Source organism: Salmo salar, chromosome 21 (assembly GCF_965601325.2).
Source record: "Salmo salar chromosome 21, fSalSal1, whole genome shotgun sequence".
Taxonomy (NCBI): domain Eukaryota; kingdom Metazoa; phylum Chordata; class Actinopteri; order Salmoniformes; family Salmonidae; genus Salmo; species Salmo salar.
In genome coordinates this window covers 21,990,159-22,010,331 of record NC_138311.1, presented here as the reverse complement: position 1 = coordinate 22,010,331, position 20,173 = coordinate 21,990,159, and the positions used below count along the sequence as shown (strand labels likewise).

The 20,173-nt window shown below is 43.5% G+C and overlaps 2 protein-coding genes across 4 annotated transcripts in view; one reads left to right on the top strand and one right to left on the bottom strand.

Moving 5' to 3' along the window:
- slc4a3 (solute carrier family 4 member 3) overlaps window positions 1-4,188 on the top strand; it is a 124,486-nt gene extending 120,298 nt beyond the window's left edge. For 2 of the 3 annotated variants that reach the window (XM_014164421.3, XM_045704527.2), the window contains one exon: window positions 149-4,188. In XM_014164421.3, coding sequence (XP_014019896.1) covers window positions 149-229 — 81 coding nt within the window. In that variant the 3' untranslated portion in view covers window positions 230-4,188. The remainder of the gene's footprint in view (window positions 1-148) is intronic. The other variant, XR_001323203.3, reaches the window with a different exon arrangement.
- Window positions 4,189-6,668: 2,480 nt separating this feature from the next.
- On the bottom strand, window positions 6,669-12,060 carry LOC145862562 (receptor activity-modifying protein 1). The gene is made up of 4 exons (XM_082967035.1): window positions 11,829-12,060; window positions 10,258-10,315; window positions 7,920-8,061; window positions 6,669-7,205 (listed from the first exon to the last, which is right to left on the bottom strand). The coding sequence occupies exons 2-4, from the start codon at window positions 10,313-10,315 to the stop codon at window positions 6,971-6,973; spliced, it is 435 nt and encodes a 144-aa protein (XP_082823161.1). The 5' UTR covers window positions 11,829-12,060; the 3' UTR covers window positions 6,669-6,970.
- Between the last annotated feature and the right edge of the window lie 8,113 nt (window positions 12,061-20,173).

Below are 20,173 nucleotides of genomic sequence, written 5' to 3'. Positions count from 1 at the left end.
ATGTATGCACGCATGACTGTAAATCGCTTTGGATTAAAATGTCTGCTAAATGACTATTATTCTATTATTGTTTCACTATATTGGCCAAAGCATCAAGACACTATGAATGAAGATTCTGATGACATCCCAACATCTCTCGCTCTTACAGCTCGACGGGGAAAATGAGGACTCCCCCAATTTTGACGAGGATGGTCGGGACGAGTATAATGAGATTCACATGCTTGTGTAGACACGTCACACGGGTAGGCCCAATAGGCTCTCTCCATCTTCCAAGGCTCTCTCCATCTTCCAATCACGAGCATGCTTCTTATTACGTCCGGAGCTGTGTCTTGAAAACACTCAGATGATGGTAGGATTTTCATCCAACAGAGAAACCTTATGTATATATATACTGTATAAACATATATTATATGCAAATTCTGCTGTACTTTGATCTAAAAATGATGTAAAGGAATAACCCCACTGTTATAATTTGTTTCTGTTTTTCCTGCTGCAACATAGTTTTTTCTCTCAAAGAGGTCAGTAGCTCTACTGCCCTACAGTTGCTGAGCGTGTCAGGAATCCTCAAGTGCGTGACATGGACATTGCACCTTTTAAACACAGAACAATAATTCATAAACTCTCGTCCCCACTCAAACCCTGGACATGGGTTCTTCCTCTTCCTTTTAACGGTCAAGCTCTCTACAGGTTCCGGGCGTAAGTGCAATGACAACAACCCCAAGTACTTCAGTAGGTTGGTTTTTCCTACCAGTGTTGGAGACCCATTTATTTGGGGCACCGGTGGAATGAACACTGGTTGTATGACAGCCACACTGGTTTCACTGGGAGCCAATACTCCACTGCCTCCTCAGCATAACTGCCTTTTTACCCTTCTTCGTACTGTAGCCATTATCAGTGAAATTCAATGACGACGTTAACCAAACAGGAAGTTCGGCATTCCCTTTTATTTATTTTCACTGTGTGCACTCCCTTTAGTTGTGTGCTCCTCACAGGATACGTTCACCTTTGACCTTTGTGATTCACCTGCACTGACACACCAGTTCCCTGGTCCAATAACAGGAGAAGATACATTCGTTGATCCCCTCTCAATGCAGTTCTCCCTGAAACGAAGATACAGTACATGAGGATTACATGTGTTTTGGAGAGGTTTACTTTATAAGGTATATTCTGTCCAACAGGCCAATCCAATGATTGTGGATGCATACAAGTAAACACATTGAGATCTGCTGACCTTGAACATGTTTAAATTTTTCGTGACCTCACCGATTTAAATGTTAGCCTACCTATTTACTTCAGTTTGTTAGTTGCCATAATTGTATGAAGCGATATTGACATATGGGATGCATTCTAAATGCCTGTTAGTTGGAGGAATTTGTAATTATTAACAGTATTAAAAACCTTTGTCAAAGTCACTGGAATTATGCCACAGGTGTCAAATTCACTGTATAGCACCACTGTCATTGTGTACTTCCATGTTCTGTAGGCAACTTTTGGATGTGAAGGGTACTAAAGCATCAGGTAAAACTAACCTTTGGAAAGCAAATACATCATTGATCATTGGTTTTGGGTCCCTGTTGTGTACACAAATCATTCAAGTGAATATTTAAAATTATACACACAGGGGGTTCAGAAGTGATTATATACAACTTGGCATGTGTTTAACATGTACAGTGATTGGAATGGACTCTTTTCCCCAAGGTTCAAGTTTATACCCCACACAGAATGTTTGTCTGTCTGTTTAAAATGGACTATGTTATCATGAACTGTGCTTCAGAACCATAGGTTTAAATTGATACACGTGAAGTGGAGACCATGTTTCAAATATTGAAGCGTCTGCTGAATTTCACGAAATGATGTATTGTATAATATGATACTGCTGTTTTTTGTTTTTTTAAACAGACCCCACTAGAGAAGTGTAACATCACGTCTTATTGACTCTTGTTGTACAAACACTACACTCTTAGAAAAAAGGGTTCCAAAAAGGTTATTTGCGGAGGGATAGGGTTCTACCAAGAACGGTTTTGATCTGAAGATCCCTTTTTGAAAACAAAGGGTTCTTAGAATGTTAAAGGTTCTTGGTAGAACCCTTTCCCTTACAAAGAATTGTTTTTGGAGGAAAGTGTTCTTTGATAATTCTTTAGATGGCAATAAGGATTCTTTGGAAGGCAAGAAGGGTACCTTGGAAGGCAAGGGTTCTTCATAGAACCATATATCATACAGTATTTCCCAGCATGCTCTAGGTAGAACCATATACAGGGGGTTCTATAACGAACACTATATAAAAGATTCGAGGTAGAACCCTCTGCAAAGGGTTCCCCTATGGGGACAATCCGAAGAACCCTACATGGTACTACTACTTAGCACCTTTTTTTCCCTAAGAGTGTAGATACTGGGATTGCAATGCCATGTTGTGTATGGACAACCTGCTTAGCCCTACCATGTGAGACTTATTGAATGTATAGGCCTATATAATACGTTTCCAGGAATGTTGTTTTGATAGGCTCTACTTTGTCTGCACTGTCTCTTCTGCTGCTCTGTTAAACTGGAGGTATGCTAGCGTCAACTTGGCTTCTGAAGGAAGGACTTAAGTCAATAGAATCTCAGACCAAAGTGGTCGTGCTCTACTCTGGGCTTGGAGTAATAGACAGCTACTGGCAGTGCGTTTGGCATGTCAAAGGCAAAAGGTATCACAGTTACCATGGCGGCAGACATGAAAATGGGAAGAGGGCAAGAGGAGAAAGCTTCCCCCTCACTCGATGTGAAGTCAAAAGGTCTTTGTTGTTTGAGAACACGGGCTTGCTGGTGTGTTGAGGGCTACCAGAGATCCCCGTGGCCCTGTGGTGGATAGGTCTACACTCAGTAAAACAATCACTCTGTCATTACGAAAAAAGAAAGATTTGGAAGAGTGGTTATTATTCAAGATAATAAAAAGGTATAGTGTTGCCACTTTCTTCTGTTCTGTCTGGATTCCTCAAGTTTTGGAGCAGGGACATGAAAAGAAAATAGTTCTAGGCCCGTGAAAAAGGCCTGGCATGTTAGATGTTGGGAATCCACAATGTTTCGTCGCCTGATACCTCCATGGTAGCACAGACCAGACCACCCACCCAAAATCTAGGAATATAGCGTTGTTATTTTTTTAGCCGCTGTTACTTACCCTTCTCTCACTTGAAGTCTCTGGACCTTTTTTTTTCTTCATTTGATTGGAAGACTAGGACATTTGTGATGGCATTAAGAAGTACTGTAGACAATCAGAAATGTATGCAAATAGATTACCTGTATATCTTTGTTATGTATCTACCTTCATAAGTAATAAGATAGCACTGCTAACCCTGTGGCAACATCCTAGTGTATGTCCAGTTTCTTTCATTTTAATTAATGGGTCATTCCCAACCTGTCCTCCAAGTTTGCACCATGTAATGAATATAAAGTTATAAAGGTGAAGGTCCCCTTTAAAGGGAAAGTTCAAGATTTTGGCAATGAAGCTACGAGCTAGTTACCTCAATGCTAACTAGCATTAACACAATGACTGGAAGTCTACTGGAACAGTTAGCATTAGCACCAGTCATTGTTCTAATGCTAGTTAGCTTTGACTCACAAAACTACCTTCCTGCATACTGGATGCAGAGACAAAAAATGGTATCCACTAGTTCATCAGACTCTGGGGACTCTGGGGAAGTAGATTAACGGGCTTATTGTTAGGTAGGTGAGTTAGGTAGGTAGGTGAATTTGACTTTAATTGACGGTCTTGTGGCATTTAAAGAATTTTCTGCAGCTCACTTGTAATGAAGGACTTATTACATATCCCTCAATGAAGGACCATGTTTTTAGTGTCACTCTTAAGAAGGTGAGTATGGTTTATACATGCTATACCTGTGTTAAAATCAGCCTGAAGCCATGTCACACACAAATATAGTGACACACATACACCAACACACAAAGATAAGTCTTTCTGCTTTGAAAACGATACCTGATGAAGTGGGGTTTGGCTGTCTGAGAAAAAAGACTATGAGTTCATTTTATGATAAATTATGAATTACTTTAGCATTAGCAATACTGAAAGATACTTATGTTATGTGGATACTTGAATAGCGGTTCAGCCTGTTATTGTTGTAAAGGGGTTTTCAAACTACTGTAAAACAAATTGTTATTTTTTTGTCTGAAAATAAATATTTATGTGTTTCAAATAAATCTATCAAATTTTTATTCAAGACTTATTGTCACGTCCTGACCAGCAGAGGGAGTAGTGGTGTAGTATTTTGGTCAGGACGTGGCAGAAGAAGTCTGTATGTGTTGTCAAGTATGTCTGTTTCTGTGTTAGTCTTGTGACTCCTGATCAGGAACAGCTGGGGATCGTTGTTCCTGATTGGGAGTCATATATTTAGGAGTATGTTTGTCACTTGGGTTTGTGGGTGGTTGTGCTAACACTGCTAGTCTTTTTGTTTGTAGTAAGCCTGTCGTGAGTTTCGTGTTTATTGGTTCCCTGTGTATACTTTGCTTTAATTTATTATTCTTTACATTAAAAGATGAGTATCCACATTCCGCCTGCAGTTTGGTCCATTCAACACGGCTTCAACAATTATGACAGAACCACCCACCAAAACAAGACCAAGCAGCGGAAAAAGGAGAGGAACGCTGAGTACATGGACTATGGTGAGAAATGGACCTGGGAGGAGATCTTGGAGGGAAAAGGCTCCTACACTTGGGAGGAGATCCAGGCTGGAAAGGATCGCCTTCCATGGGGACAGGTGGTAAGAGAGAGGGAGGAACGGCAAAAGGCTGGTGAGGACCGGGAACGCTACCGGGGTACACGACTGGCGAGGAAGCCGGAGAGGCACCCCCAATAAAAAAAATTGGGGGGGCACACGGGTAGTTTGGCTAGGCCAAGGAAGAGCCATAAGCCAGCTACCCGTGATTATGTGGAGGAGCGTATGGAGTGGAGGGCGCCGTGTTTTGCTGAGCTGCGCACTATCTCACCATCCAGCCAGGACGGGTTGTGCAGGCGGTGCGGTCAAGGCCACCTGTGCGCCTCCATGGCCCAGTCTTTCCGGTTCCCACCTCTCGTTCTATCCCGGAAGTGAGTACCTCCAGTATGGCATGACCAGTACCAGCAACCCGGACCAAGCTTCCCATGAGTCGGCCTAGTCCTATTCAGCCTGTTCTCGCTCCTCGCACTAGCCCTAGGGTGCGTGTCTTCAGCCTGGTACCACCTCTACCAGCCCCACGCACCAGGCTTCCAGTGCGTCGGCCCAGCCTCAAGAGCCCGTCACCAGTGTGCAGTCCAGAGTATCCGGCACCAGTGTGCAGTCCAGAGTATCCGGCACCAGTGTGCAGTCCAGAGTATCCGGCACCAGTGTGCAGTCCAGAGTATCCGGCAACAGTGTCTAGTCCGGAACCGAGGGAGACTGCCTGCGACCCGGAACCAGAGGGGTCTGCCTGCGACCCGGAACCAGAGTGGTCTGCCTGCGACCCGGAACCAGAGGGGCCTGCCTGCGACCCGGAACCAGAGGGGCCTGCCTGCGACCCGGAACCAGAGGGGCCTGCCTGCGACCCGGAAGCGGGTGAGTCTGCCTGCGACCCGGAAGCGGGTGAGTCTGCCTGCGACCCGGAAGCGGGTGAGTCTGCCTGCGACCCGGAAGCGGGTGAGTCTGCCTGCGACCCGGAAGCGGGTGGGTCTGCCTGCGACCCGGAAGCGGGTGGGTCTGCCTGCGACCCGGAAGCGAAGGGGTCTGCCTGCGACCCGGAAGCGAAGGGGTCTGCCTGCGACCCGGAAGCGGGTGAGTCTGCCTGCGACCCGGAAGCGGGTGAGTCTGCCTGCGACCCGGAAGCGGGTGAGTCTGCCTGCGACCCGGAAGCGGGTGAGTCTGCCTGCGACCTGGAAGCGGGTGAGTCTGCCTGCGACCCGGAAGCGGGTGGGTCTGCCTGCGACCCGGAAGCGGGTGGGTCTGCCTGCGACCCGGAAGCGGGTGGGTCTGCCTGCGACCCGGAAGCGGGTGGGTCTGCCTGCGACCCGGAAGCGGGTGGGTCTGCCTGCGACCCGGAAGCGAGGGGGGCCTGCCTGCGACCCGGATCTGAATGTGACTGTGTTGAAAATGAGTCTGCCTACAGCGTGGAAATGAGGGAACCTACCCACGAGCCACAACAAATTGAGTCTGTCTACGACCCGGACCCCAATGAGTCTGCCTACAACCTGGAGGGCAGGAGGCCGGAACCAGAGCCACCTCCAGGATAGGTGGGTTGGGGAGGGAGGGTGTAGCACAGTGCCGTTGTTGACGGCAGCCATCCTCCCTTCCCTCCCTTTTTTGTTTAGGGGGTATTATTTTTTGTTGTGGTATTGGGGATTTTTGTGTTAAAGTGCATTCCGGGGTCTGCACCTTTAGGGGGGGGGGGTTCTGTCACGTCCTGACCAGCAGAGGGAGTAGTGGTGTAGTATTTTGGTCAGGACGTGGCAGAAGAAGTCTGTATGTGTTGTCTAGTTTGTCTGTTTCTGTGTTAGTCTTGTGACTCCTGATCAGGAACAGCTGGGGATCGTTGTTCCTGATTGGGAGTCATATATTTAGGAGTATGTTTGTCACTTGGGTTTGTGGGTGGTTGTGCAAACACTGCTAGTTTTTTTGTTTGTAGTAAGCCTGTTAGCATGTCGTGAGTTTCGTGTTTATTGTTTCCCTGTGTATACTTTGCTTTAATTTATTATTCTTTACATTAAAAGATGAGTATCCACATTCCGCCTGCAGTTTGGTCCATTCAACACGGCTTCAACAATTATGACACTTATTTAAGAACATAACAATGTATTACAATACTAAGTACCATTATTCAACATACAATATATGGGTATGCAAAAATGTGTGTTTATGAATGTTAAACAGATATCCAACTTACTATTTGCTACGTCTAGTGTGTCTCACGTGAATGTGTATTTTGTGTGTGTGTGTGTGCATTTGTAAGATTTGTCCACCAAGAGTGTTGGCTCTCAGAGCCCAGTGGATGTGGTGATGTGGTCACACAGCAGGGGGAGGAGCAGAATGGTGATGATACAAGGCAGAATCAGCAACATCAGGACAGCGAAAGCCGGGTCCTCCACACGCGAGCAGAGTGAGAAGAACATCTGGTGCACCTCTAGGAAGATGTCATCCTTCAGTGAAGGCTCCACACACCTGGTACTGGTGGCCACTTGTTCCACACAGTGCTTCAAAATGATGTAGGAGCTGATGGTGAAAAGGGGAAAAAACATAATGTTCCAATTCTCTATTTCTCTCCTGAAGTGGGCATTCACTCACTCCATTCCTTTTAGTGGGGAGTGAACAAGTGCACACTTCAGGAAGAAATGGGCCGGAGCCACTGTCAAAACAGACTAATAAAAGTTGCATGTACTAAACAGCCTGGACTACTGTGAACCAATCGCTCACATTTCAGGGTGTAACCGGTTGTTCTGTTCCCCGTGTTAAAGAGACACCACCCTAACACACCATTTAGTTCTCCAGGGCTTGGGCCCTGCAGGCGATGTCAACAGTAATATATGAATTATTACAGTGTAATTAATGGGCTAGCGCTACATCTTCGCTCTGAACAAACATGTGATGTCGGAGAAATACGAGTGGAGCAGTGTGGCTAGACATGTACACTAGACTACCCCTCCAAAAAATGTAATTAGCTCAAACCTGAAGTTAAACAAAAAACACTGGAGACAGGAAAAGTCTGACTTTCGAATGACTAAAGGTCATATATCTTTACCGATATAGCCATTAAAAATGGTCATACGCGGCTATACTTAGCCCTTTCCTCTGTTTTCACTCATCAGCCAGGGGATGTGAGCTCAGCCCCCCCCCCCCCCCCCCAATACAAAATACAATAGGCAGGAAGGCTAGAGACAGGTCAGGCTGTACACCAAACCCCTCTGTTGTAGGGGTACACACACGCACCCTTTAAAGGTTGGCCAGGGACATCTGTGCTGATAGTTGCTAGCTTCCATGCTCTGGTTGAAGTTTGGGAGGCAGTAACCATGCACGTAGTGGTCGAACGTCAGCCTGTTGCACTGTGCAACGTAGCCTCCCTCGCTAAGCCCTAGAAATAAACAAGAGTTGGTGAAAAGTAAACACATCGTGACAGCAGACCCGTTTATCCCAACTCCCAATCTATTAGAAAATAAGAGAAAAAAACATCAACCATTCGATAGAACTGAAGATTATAGGCAGTGGGTTGGTGATTTCATGTCCATGGCTGTGTCAACCAAAAATTATGTTTCATATAAATCCCTGACCATTACGGAGCGAGGGAAGAGGCAGTGAAATATTCCACAGTCTCACATGTCTCTTTTAGTACTACTGAATCAGTAGACACTAGTTAGAATGTGTTTTTCCATTATTTTTAGGTGGTATAAAAACTGACAGGGAAACAACTGTTGGACCACATAGCTCTTCTATTTGGAATAGGACAGTTCGGAGATATACAGTGGCTTGCAAAAGTATTCACCCCCCTTGGCATTTTCCCTATTTTGTTGCCTTACAAACAGGAATTAAAATAGATTTTTGGGGGGATTTGTATCATTTGATTTACACAGCATGCCTACCACTTTGAAGATGCAAAATATTTTTTATTATGAAACAAACAAGAAATAAAACAAAACAACAGAAAATTTGAGCGTGCATAACTATTCACCCCCCAAAGTCAATACTTTGTAGAGACACCTTTTGCAGCAATTACAGCTGCAAGTCTCTTGGGGTATGTCTCTATAAGCTTGGCACATCTAGCCACTGGTATTTTTGCCCATTATTCAAGGAAAAACTGCTCCAGCTCCTTCAAGTTGGATGGGATCCACTGGTGTACAGCAATATTTAAGTCATTCCACCGATTCTCAATTGGATTGAGGTCTGGACTTTGACTAGACCATTCCAAGACATTTAAATGTTTCCCCTTAAACCACTCGAGTGTTGCTTTAGCAGTATGCTTAGGGTCATTGTCCTGCTGGAAGGTGAACCTCCGTCCCAGTCTCAAATCTCTGGAAGACTGAAACAGGTTTCCCTCAAGAATTTCCCTGTATTTAGTGCCATCCACCATTCCTTCAATTCTGACCAGTTTCCCAGTCCCTGCCGATGAAAAACATCCCCACAGCATGATACTGCCACCACCATGCTTCACTGTGGAGATGGTGTTCTCGAGGTGATGAGAGGTGTTGGGTTTGCACAAAACATAGCTTTTTCCTTGATGGCCAAAAAGCTCAATTTCAGTCTCATCTGACCAGAGTACCTTCTTCCATATGTTTGGGGAGTCTCCCACATGCCTTTTGGCGAACACCAAAATTGTTTGCTTATTTTTTTTCTTTAAGCAATGGCTTTTTCTGGCCACTCTTCTGTAAAGCCCAGCTCTGTGGAGTGTACGGCTTAAAGTGGTCCTATGGACAAATAATCAAATCTCCGCTGTGGGGCTTTGCAGCTCTTTCAGCGTTATCTTTGGTCTCTGTTGCCTCTTTGATTAATGCCCTCCTTGCCTGGTCCGTGAGTTTTGGTGGGCGGCCATCTCTTGGCAGGTTTGTTGTGGTGCCATATTCTTTCCATTTTTTAAAAGGGATTTAATGGTGCTCTGTGGGATGTTCAAAGTTTCGGATATTTTTTTATAACCCAACTCTGATCTGTACCTTTCCACAACTTTGTCCCCGACCTGTTTGGAGAGCTCCTTGGTCTTCATGGTGCCGCTTGCTTGGTGGTGCCCCTTGCTTAGTGGTGTTGCAGACACTGGGGCGTTTCAGAACAGGTGTATATATACTGAGATCATGTGACACTTAGATTGCACACTGGTGGACTTTATTTAACTAATTATGTGACTTCTGAAGGTAATTGGTTGCACCAGATCTCATTTAGGGGTTTCATAGCAAAGTGGGTGAATACATATACACGTACAAATTTTACAAGTAAAAAAAATACATTTAAACAAGTAATTTTTTTCATTTCACGTCACCAATTTGGACTATTTTGGGCATGTTCATTACATGAAATCCAAATAAAAATCCAATTAAAATTACAGGTTGTAATGCAACAAAATTGGAAAAACGCCAAGGGGGATGAATACTTTTGCAAGGCACTGTACTGCTTTCTCCCCCACTTTTAAATGCCTTATATGTTTTTGCTGTAGCATGACAATTAGAGGACTAGACTGCTGTAGACATTGCTGTAGCAGGATAAAAATTCAACTGTCCTCAAAAGAAGAGTATTGAAAAGTAGGTTGGAGGACCAAGTCAAGCGAAGTAGTGTAATTGTTGCTCACGTGCTAAGGCCATGTGGATCACAATAAGGCAGGTCAAAATAGTCTGTCGATTTTCCATCTGTCAGAAATAGATACTGTCCATAGTTAATCAAACAATGACAATTCAGTAATGGTAATACATCATGTTTGCACCTGAAACTACCTATCAGGTGTGCAGATAGTGCGTCCTACTGAGTATCATCACCATCAACATGTTGTTTCCCACCATTTGATCTTCTAGATTACAAGGCAAATGTAAAGTAAAGGTCTCTGGCCTCAGGCTGGCATCATTAAGACCACATGGTACACTAGCAATAGGGTTGAAAACCGGCTGATGCCAGAACCAGGCTACAGATGACTACATTACAGTCTGGCAAATGCATGCCAGCAACTGCTTTTACACATCATTTTCCAACAACTTGTAGCAGTTTGAAAAATTACTTATTAATCCATGCCCTGCCAGATTAACACCTCACTTCGCCCTCAATAATCAACAAAAAATGGCTAGCATACTTTCGGTGCAGATAAGAGTGACTCAAATGGGTAACGGCTTGTCATGTCATTTTTTTCTTTTAAAAATAGATGACTGAAGAGGGAGAGAGAACATCCGCTTGAAATATCAAGTTGCTTTGTATTGTTTGACACTAAACATTTGTATTTTTATCTCTAACAGCTGGTAAAAAGTGAATGGCCAGCTGTTTACTGAATATTTTCTAAATTAATGAATTTATCTCTTGGGACATGGGAGTCACTAAAAACAGATGTGGAGAGGAATGCAGACAAATGTACTATCTAAATGTTCTAATATACGGCTTGTGTCTACGTATACTGTCAAAACTGATACAGTGGTACAACCAGGATGGATTTGTCATTTAAAGCTAAAAGTTATACTGGGAGTTGTGAGTAGATATAAAAACACCAAACAATTAGTTAAAAAGTACAGCAATTGACAGCACCCAACCGATTTACTTAAGTAAAAGTAAAAAATAATATATAAAGCTATATATCATATTCTTTATATTAAGCAAACCAGATGGCACGATTTTCTAGTTTTTTAAATTTATGAACAGACAGGGGCACACGCCAGCACTCATTTATAAACACACTCTTTGTGTTTAGTGAATACGCCAGATCAGAGGCAGTAGGGATGACGATGTGTTGTATTAATAGGTGCGTAAATTTGACAATATTGCTGTCCTTCCTGAGCATTCGATATGTAACGAGTACTTTTGGTTGTCAGAGAAAATGTATGGTAGTAAAAGGTAAATATTTTCTTTAGGAATGTAGTGTAGTAAACTAAAGTACATATACACAACTACAACAACAAAATACTTAAGTAAAAATACTTGAAAGTACTAATTAAGTACTTTACGCCACTGGATACATTTTTTATTTATTTATTTCACCTTCATTTAACCAGGTAGGCTAGTTGAGAACAAGTTCTCATTTACAACTACGACCTGGCCAAGATCATGCAAAGCAGTTTGACACATACAACAACACAGAGTTACACATGGAATAAACAAACATACAGTCAATAATACAGTAGAAAAAGTATATATACAGTGTGTGCAAATGAGGTAAGATAATACCTTGACTTATATCTGTAGATTAATTCATCTTCTGTCCCTGGAAGGTCACACGCAAAATCTGGAGCCCAGTCGGTCTCCTGTGAAGTAGAGTCGCTGCTGAAAACCAACTAACCGAGGAAACTTTGTTTCACGGATGCAGCGAACGAGAACCCCTTTGGTGATTCAGGGTCTTATCAGTCCGTGGGACTGGGAGTTGTGCTTATGCAATCTCCCAGCTCTAAACCACTGTCAGGCTGCTTCCTTTCCCATGCTTCTATATTTAAAACCCCATGCTCCGGCTATTCCCAAGTGAAACGGACAAGCATGCCTTAAATTTTGGTATGTTAAAATGTACAGTATATTAATGTTTGGGTGGGGTGGAGGGCCTAGATTGGGGAAGAAGGGATGGGGAGAGAGGGTACAGGCTTGGTGATCCGCTCTCTACCCCTAACCAGCAACATGTATTGGGATAACCGACACACACTGTACACCAGACAGACACAAACAGTACACATACAGTGACCACAACACATCCCTATTGTAGGCACACAGAAGTGCATACAGACACACAGAGATGCACACACATACACACACACATACAGACAGCATCCAATTAAATAGTTTTGTTAAGTTGTAAATTGATGACCCTAGTTCCACTAAAAAAGTCACCCTCCCCTCATGTCCATATTTTTTTTTTGTTTCAAGTATTGTATTACAGTTCTATATTACCTAAATAGATTGGACAGTAGGGAGAGGCAATAGATTTATCTGAGAGTAACACAGTGTCGAGTTTTCTCCCCCTACTGATATTTCCTGAGTAATTACACGCCATAAATCTGCTCCCAGACCTGCTCTTGACCCCTCTGTGTCTCCAGGCTAATAGCAAGCCACAAGACAATGGGTAGTATTGTTGTTGTGTGTCATGAATAAAACGGTGTGAATTGTGACGTGATTTCAACTTGAACTACATTTTATATGGCCTAAATAGGCCCAAGATCTATCTGCAGTAGTGGATGAGGAAAAATACGGTGTGTAGATTGTTCAATTCAATTTAACGCTACGACCGCCACCATCATTGCATTACCTTTTTATTCGATTGTCTACTATGAGATATATATTTCATGCACACACAGCATTAGGCAAGCTGTTTCTCGGCACACATACCACACTGACAGATATGGATAAAGTCCTATTACACACCCAAGAGTTTCTCAATCCTGATACTGGAAGGTACCAAATGCAACCCAATCCTACAATCAAGCAAAAAGTTTACTTGTAATTATAAAACCTTTTGTTTATCTCTCTGTAGTCAATATGCTCCAGAGAAGCCTTTAAAAAAGGGTTATAACTTAACCATGTAATTTATTTAGAAACTCTCAATAATATATATATTTTTTATTCTGTGACTTTTTAACTACTTGTTAAAAATTCTCATGTCCTATAACTTTTAAGACAACACTCCTGTCGTTGTTTTTGATCGACTACTATAGCCAAAGGAGCAGTACTGCTATGTGAAATAGCCACCTTTACTCATGAGCCTATGTTAATGTCCATGCCGGTCTGTCTCTTTCTTTACCTTATAAAACACTGAAAACCGATGTAGAGCTGTGTAAACAGAAAAGCTTTTAGATGTCCTGCAGACTGTGACACTCGCCTCTCAACACGTTGACAGGGCCCAGAGCCAGTGCAATAGGAGTGACTTGTAGCTATCACACCCCTATGGCATTGCTTAGTGACAGCATGTTTAAGCCTATAGTTGCCAGAGTGAGGGAGACATATTTATGGCTTGGCAGCCACTAGCACAATAATATAGTACCCTCTGTATGTAATGTATGTCAATGTTATTCTTAAATCCCAAAAGGTAATGTGATCTGTTTCATAAACTATGAAGGATATGAATTAAATTACAATCTGAAGTGTCCAAACAAGTTTGAAAAAGGCACTGTTTAGGGTTGTATGGCTGTGCCAGTAGTTGTTTCCTGGAGAGAGTGGTTGAACTTTTCCAAGTCTCTCTTGTTCTAAAAACATCTCGGGTCTCAGGACAATTTTTCTGGAATGCAGCACTGGGAATGTTCCCGAGATGGATTGAAGAATGGCAAGAGGCCTGGATTGCAGATCACAACTGTCAGAATGTTCTGATGAGCATCCAGCCCTACCACGGTAAGGCATGGACACACACGGAGGCTAAGACACACAATCACACACATATTTACTTACCTTTTTAATTCCTTTTTTTAAGCCTAATGGCCACTATTCCTCATGAAGCCTTTAGACTTGGAGGCCCCCACTTTCTTTACAAGCAATTAAAGCAAAGCTGGAAAATTTCACCCTCAAATCTTTCATCTCATCAGTCAAATGTTTTGTTTTGGGTGTTAGCTTTTGTCAAAACAGCACCCTTCTCTTCACTCTGCTCCTTTCAATTAAACTCAAGAATGAGCAATGGAAAATTTGAACACCATTGTGCGGTGTTTCATTTGCCTCGACTAGACGACCACTTGACAGATGAATCTTTCAGGAGTCCTGTGAAAATACCTTTCAGCACCCCCGTCATGTATTTTTTCCCTAAGTGCAAAATGTAATGATTCAATGATTTCGCTAATGCACATCCATCTCGAGCTGCTAAGCAACATACACATAATATAATAATAATCAATTAGCGACTTGTGAAATGTGCAGGAATGGTCATATGAAAACATTTCCATTTCACTTAGTTGTCTGCATAATATCGTTAGTGTCAGGGCAAACATACAGATGGCTCAGGGTCCGCACTGAAAATACTTGTTTGTGAAAGTGAAAAACTGTGTTGTTTGGACAGTGTCTTATTGGTGTAATGGAAAATGTTGCCTCAGATAGGTGCTGCTAGATGGGAAAGTAGAAACCATGGATAACCTGTACACCTGCCTCAAGAGAGAGAGAGAGTGCCTCATTCCAGGACCATGTCCAACACTGCAAACACTCCTTCAATATGAACGCTCTTCAGTCAGTCTTGTGTGCCCTGACCATGAAACTCCAGGATGAATCAACAGCTTGGAGCAGCTGTGGGTTCTCTTCTCCGAGGTTAAAGAGGTGCTTGTGGTGGTAGTCAGTGGCTACAGAGGCTCAGACACAAAACACTGCATCATGTGGCTTCTCTCTTTCGTCGAACATCTGGGCGCCATGAAAGAGACCGTTGGCGAGAAAGTGATAGTCCCTCTCTGCAAAAACATGCACGTCATTGACGAAGACGAGCGCACTGCCACTTCTGATTGGAATGTCCCTTTGACCTCTGACTCTTAACTTCTCTGGGATATCTAGCGTCCCACCTCGACAACAGCCAGTGAAATTGCAGGGCGCCAAATTCAAAACAACAGAAATCTCATAATTAAAATTCCTCAAACATACAAGTATTATACACCATTTTAAAGATAAACGTCTTGTTAATCCAGCCACAGTGTCTGATTTCAAAAAGACCTTACGGCGAAAGCATACCATATGATTATGTTAGGTCAGCGCCTGGTCACAAAAAAACATACAGCCATTTTCCAGCCAAAGAGAGGAGTCACAAAAAGCAGAAATAGAGATAAAAAAATCACTAACCTTTGATGATCTTAATCAGATGGCACTCATAGGACTTCATGTTACACAATACATGTATGTTTTGTTCGATAAAGTTCATATTTATATCCAAAAATCTCAGTTTACATTGGCGCGTTATGTTCAGTAATGTTTTGCCTACAAAACATCCGGTGATTTTGCAGAGAGCCACATCAATTTACAGAAATACTCAACATGAACTTTGATGAAAGATACAAGAGTTATGCATAGGATTATAAATAAACTTCTCCTTAATGCAACCACTGTGTCAAATTTCAAAAAAGCTTTACGGTGAAAGCACACCATGCGATAATCTGAGTACAGCGCTCAGCCACCAAAACAAGCCATACAGATACCTGCCATGTTGTGGAGTCAACAAAAGTCAGAAATAGTGTTATAAATATTCACTTACCTTTGATGATCTTCATCGGAATGCACTCCCAGGAATCCCAGTTCCACAATAAATGTTTGTTTTGTTCGATAAAGTTCATCTTTATGTCCAAATACCTCCTTTTTGTTCGCACGTTTAGTCCAGTAATCCAAATGCACAAAGCGCGCTCACAAAGTCCAGACGAAAAGTAAAAAAAGTTCCATTAGAGTTCGTAGAAACATGTCAAACGATGTGTAGAATCAATCTTTAGGATGTTTTTATCATAAATCTTCAATAATATTCCAACCGGACAATTCCTCTGTCATTAGAAAGGAAAGGGAACGGAGCTCGTGCTCACGGCCGCGCGTGCGGTCAACAACTCAAGGCTTTCAACCAGACCACTGGTTGAAACAGGTCTTATTCGCTCCCCTTTCACAGTAGAAGCCTGAAACAACGTTCTAAAGACTGGTGACATCTAGTGGAAGCCTTAAGAAGTGACCCCAATCTGACCCCATTTACACTGTATATTGGATAGGCAATCAATTGAAAAACTACAAACCTCAGATTTCCCACTTCCTGGTTGGATTTTTCTCATGTTTTTGCCTGCCATATGAGTTCTTTTATACTCACAGACATTATTTGAACAGTTCTGGAAACTTTAGACTGTTTTCTATCCAAATCTACTAATTATATGCATATTCTAGCTTCTGGGCCTGAGTTGCAGGCAGTTTACTCTGGGCACCTTATTCATCCAAGCTACTCAATACTGCCCCCGTTCCCAAAGAAGTTAAGGTCCACCCCCTACGTCTCTGACCAAGGTGGCCAATTAGCCCTTTGTTTTCCAATGCAGATGGCCTTTGATGTTTGTCCCTGGTCCAATCAAGGCAGAGAAGTTCAGTCTACTGACCAATGCTGATGGGGCTGAGTGGTTTGTCAAGGTTCAATGGCTTATAGCGGATATCCTCTATAAGAGCTCAAGGGCTGCCCGACTTGCCTACCAGTGGGTAGACCTGCACCAGCATTGACACAGGGGTAGGAGAACTGGGTGAAGTGGGTTGAATGCTATCCAGATATCCCCAGAGGTCTACCGGAGAGAGATGAGAAGGGAATGATGAGCATATCCTGGTTGTGAGGAGAAGGGAGGGAATGGCCAGAGATGCCCAAACCAGACTGAGGAAGTCTAGGAGGGAGCTTATGGCTTTGGCAGGGAAAGAGCAGTGGGTGCTAGCTCTGGAGGTGAGGTTACAGAAGGCCACCTACAGGATCCAGGACCTCCAGGCCAAGCTCCGACAGGTGAGGCTGATGTTAGAACATGAGGCCCAGCAGGAGGCCAGTGAGGTGGGGGAGAGGAAGGCAGAGGAGCTGGGCCTCAAACCGAGTCTGGAGCTTGAGAGGAGGTTGAGGATGGAGAGGTACCATGGGAGGAAATTGCTGGGAGACCTGCTGATGGAGCTTGAGATTCACCCAGTTCTCATACGCTACGCTGATATGGTGAGCAGAGAATTGAGACAGATTATTCACATTTTATCTAGCTAGTATCAAATAAAATACAATTGTATTTGTCACATGCGCCGAATCGAAGCAGTGACTTTACCGTGAAATGCTTACTTACGAGCCCTTTCCCAACAACGCAGAGTTAAAAAGTAAGAAATAAAAAAGGAAATAGTTATACAATAAAATAACAATAAGAATGCTATATACAGTATATGGTATCCATACAAGAGTAGCCTCAGAGTCATAATGAGGTGTCAACCTCTCAGGGAGTTGTTGACACTGTAAGCTTAAGCATCTGTCAGTGTTCTATTTTACTATGTTCAATGACTTTGAGGTGATGATCGGTGAGGACAGCAGGAGGAGACTCTACGGGCCATAGATGGCAGTAAGGGCTGCAGGTTCCCCCCTGAGGGTGCCCTTTCCAGCCTGCTAGTCTCAGCCTCTCCATCCAGTGCATCCAGCTCCTCTAGCCTGTTCTCCCTCAGATAGACATACAGCAAGAGGTTTTAATCTTGGAATACCAGTTCAGGTCCGTCTCCTGCTCAGGCTCCCTGGGTGGAAGGAGTCCTTTATCCCTGGACCTCCAGATCGATACCCAACCCAACAAATGGATTGTTGCCTGGGGGATGCCTCCTGATGAATCCAGGACAAAGCTCCAGCCTCACATAAGGCCCATATTTGATTTAGTTTCTAAAGCTTGTCTTTTTTTTCATTCCACCTAATTTAGTCAATGATGAACACACACACACACACATATGCATGTACGATTATATATTGTGTTTATTCCCGGTACAACATTTTTACGACTGAGACATTCTCTATGAATATTTAACTACAGTAGTGCCTGTCCTTAACCCAATTTGGTCAATAACAAAATACAAGAAAACAATGAATGTCCCATTAGAGCACAAACGCACTTTTGTGTCCTCCCCTTATGGAAAAAAACTCATGATTTCATATTTGAAATTTCACATGTGAAATCATTTGAAAACATGTTTTTGGTGAAAAGCATGAGGTGGCGCACCCCTAAAAAGTTATTAGAGGTGCTGACTAATGGCGAGTAAACTGTAGGCTATAAAAAGAGTCGCACACTCAAAGCTCCCAGTAATTTATTGAGTAAAACACCAAAGTTTCAGCATCCCTGTACCTTCTCCAGGGTAATATCATGAATGCTTGAACCAGGTTATGTAGACAAAGAGTGTAATACATTTTTATTTTAGCAGACAGTCTTATCCAGAGCAACTTACACTAGTGAGTGGACAAACTTTCATACTTTTTACAAAGTGGCCCCTGTGGGAAACGAAGCCACAACCCTAGCGGTGTATACACCATGCTCTACCCACTTGAGCCACATGATACACCAATGAGGGGTGTGTAGGGTGATGAGGGATGAAAAAGTGAAACTGTTAATAAAATACAATAATTTAAAGAATGTTTATTATATTAGGCTATTCTTTTGATAATCATATTGCAACATGATTAGATATTGTACATCAAAATGCATTATTATTTAATTTCATATATATATATCATATATATATATATATATATATATATATATATATATATATATATATATATATATATATATATATATATACTGCTCAAAAAAATAAAGGGAACACTTAAACAACACAATGTAACTCCAAGTCAATCACACTTTTGTGAAATCAAACTGTCCACTTAGGAAGCAACACTGATTGACAATACATTTCACATGCTGTTGTGCAAATGGAATAGACAACAGGCGGAAATTATAGGCAACAAGCAAGACACCCCCAATAAAGGAGTGGTTCTGCAGGTAGTAACCACAGACCACTTCTCAGTTCCTATGCTTCCTGGCTGATGTTTTGGTCACTTTTGAATGCTGGCGGTGCTTTCACTCTAGTGGTAGCATGAGACGGAGTCTACAACCCACACAAGTGGCTCAGGTAGTGCAGCTCATCCAGGATGGCACATCAATGCGAGCTGTGGCAAGAAGGTTTGCTGTGTCTGTCAGCGTAGTGTCCAGAGCATGGAGGCGCTACCAGGAGACAGGCCAGTACATCAGGAGACGTGGAGGAGGCCGTAGGAGGGCAACAACCCAGTAGCAGGACCGCTACCTCCGCCTTTGTGCAAGGAGGAGCAGGAGGAGCACTACCAGAGCCCTGCAAAATGACCTCCAGCAGGCCACAAATGTGCATGTGTCTGCTCAAACGGTCAGAAACAGACTCCATGAGGGTGGTATGAGGGCCCGACGTCCACAGGTGGGGGTTGTGCTTACAGCCCAACACCGTGCAGGACGTTTGGCATTTGCCAGAGAACACCAAGATTGGCAAATTCGCGACTGGCGCCCTGTGCTCTTCACAGATGAAAGCAGGTTCACACTGAGCACATGTGACAGACGTAACAGTCTGGAGACGCTGTGGAGAACGTTCTGCTGCCTGCAACATCCTCCAGCATGACCGGTTTGGCGGTGGGTCAGTCATGGTGTAGGGTGGCATTTCTTTGGGGGGCCGCACAGCCCTCCATGTGCTCGCCAGAGTTAGCCTGACTGCCATTAGGTACCGAGATGAGATCCTCAGACCCCTTGTGAGACCATATGCTGGTGCGGTTGGCCCTGGGTTCCTCCTAATGCAAGACAATGCTAGACCTCATGTGGCTGGAGTGTGTCAGCAGTTCCTGCAAGAGGAAGGCATTGATGCTGTGGACTGGCCCGCCCGTTCCCCAGACTTGAATCCAATTGAGCACATCTGGGTCATCATGTCTCGCTCCATCCACCAACGCCACGTTTCACCACAGACTGTCCACGAGTTGGCGGATGCTTTAGTCCAGGTCTGGGAGGAGATCCCTCAGGAGACCATCCGCCACCTCATCAGGAGCATGCCCAGGCGTTGTAGGGAGGTCATACAGGCACGTGGAAGCCACACACACTACTGAGCCTCATTTT

Bases quoted from the DNA above. Each gene is read 5' to 3' on its own strand.
- LOC145862562 (XM_082967035.1), bottom strand. From the start codon at position 10,315: ATGGAAAATCGACAGACTATTTTGACCTGCCTTATTGTGATCCACATG. The intron at 8,062-10,257 runs GTGAGCAACAAT...GTTTATTTCTAG, and splicing joins GATCCACATGGCCTTAGCAC to GGCTTAGCGAGGGAGGCTAC. The intron at 7,206-7,919 runs GTGCGTGTGTGT...TTTCACCATCAG, and splicing joins CCCTGGCCAACCTTTAAAGG to CTCCTACATCATTTTGAAGC.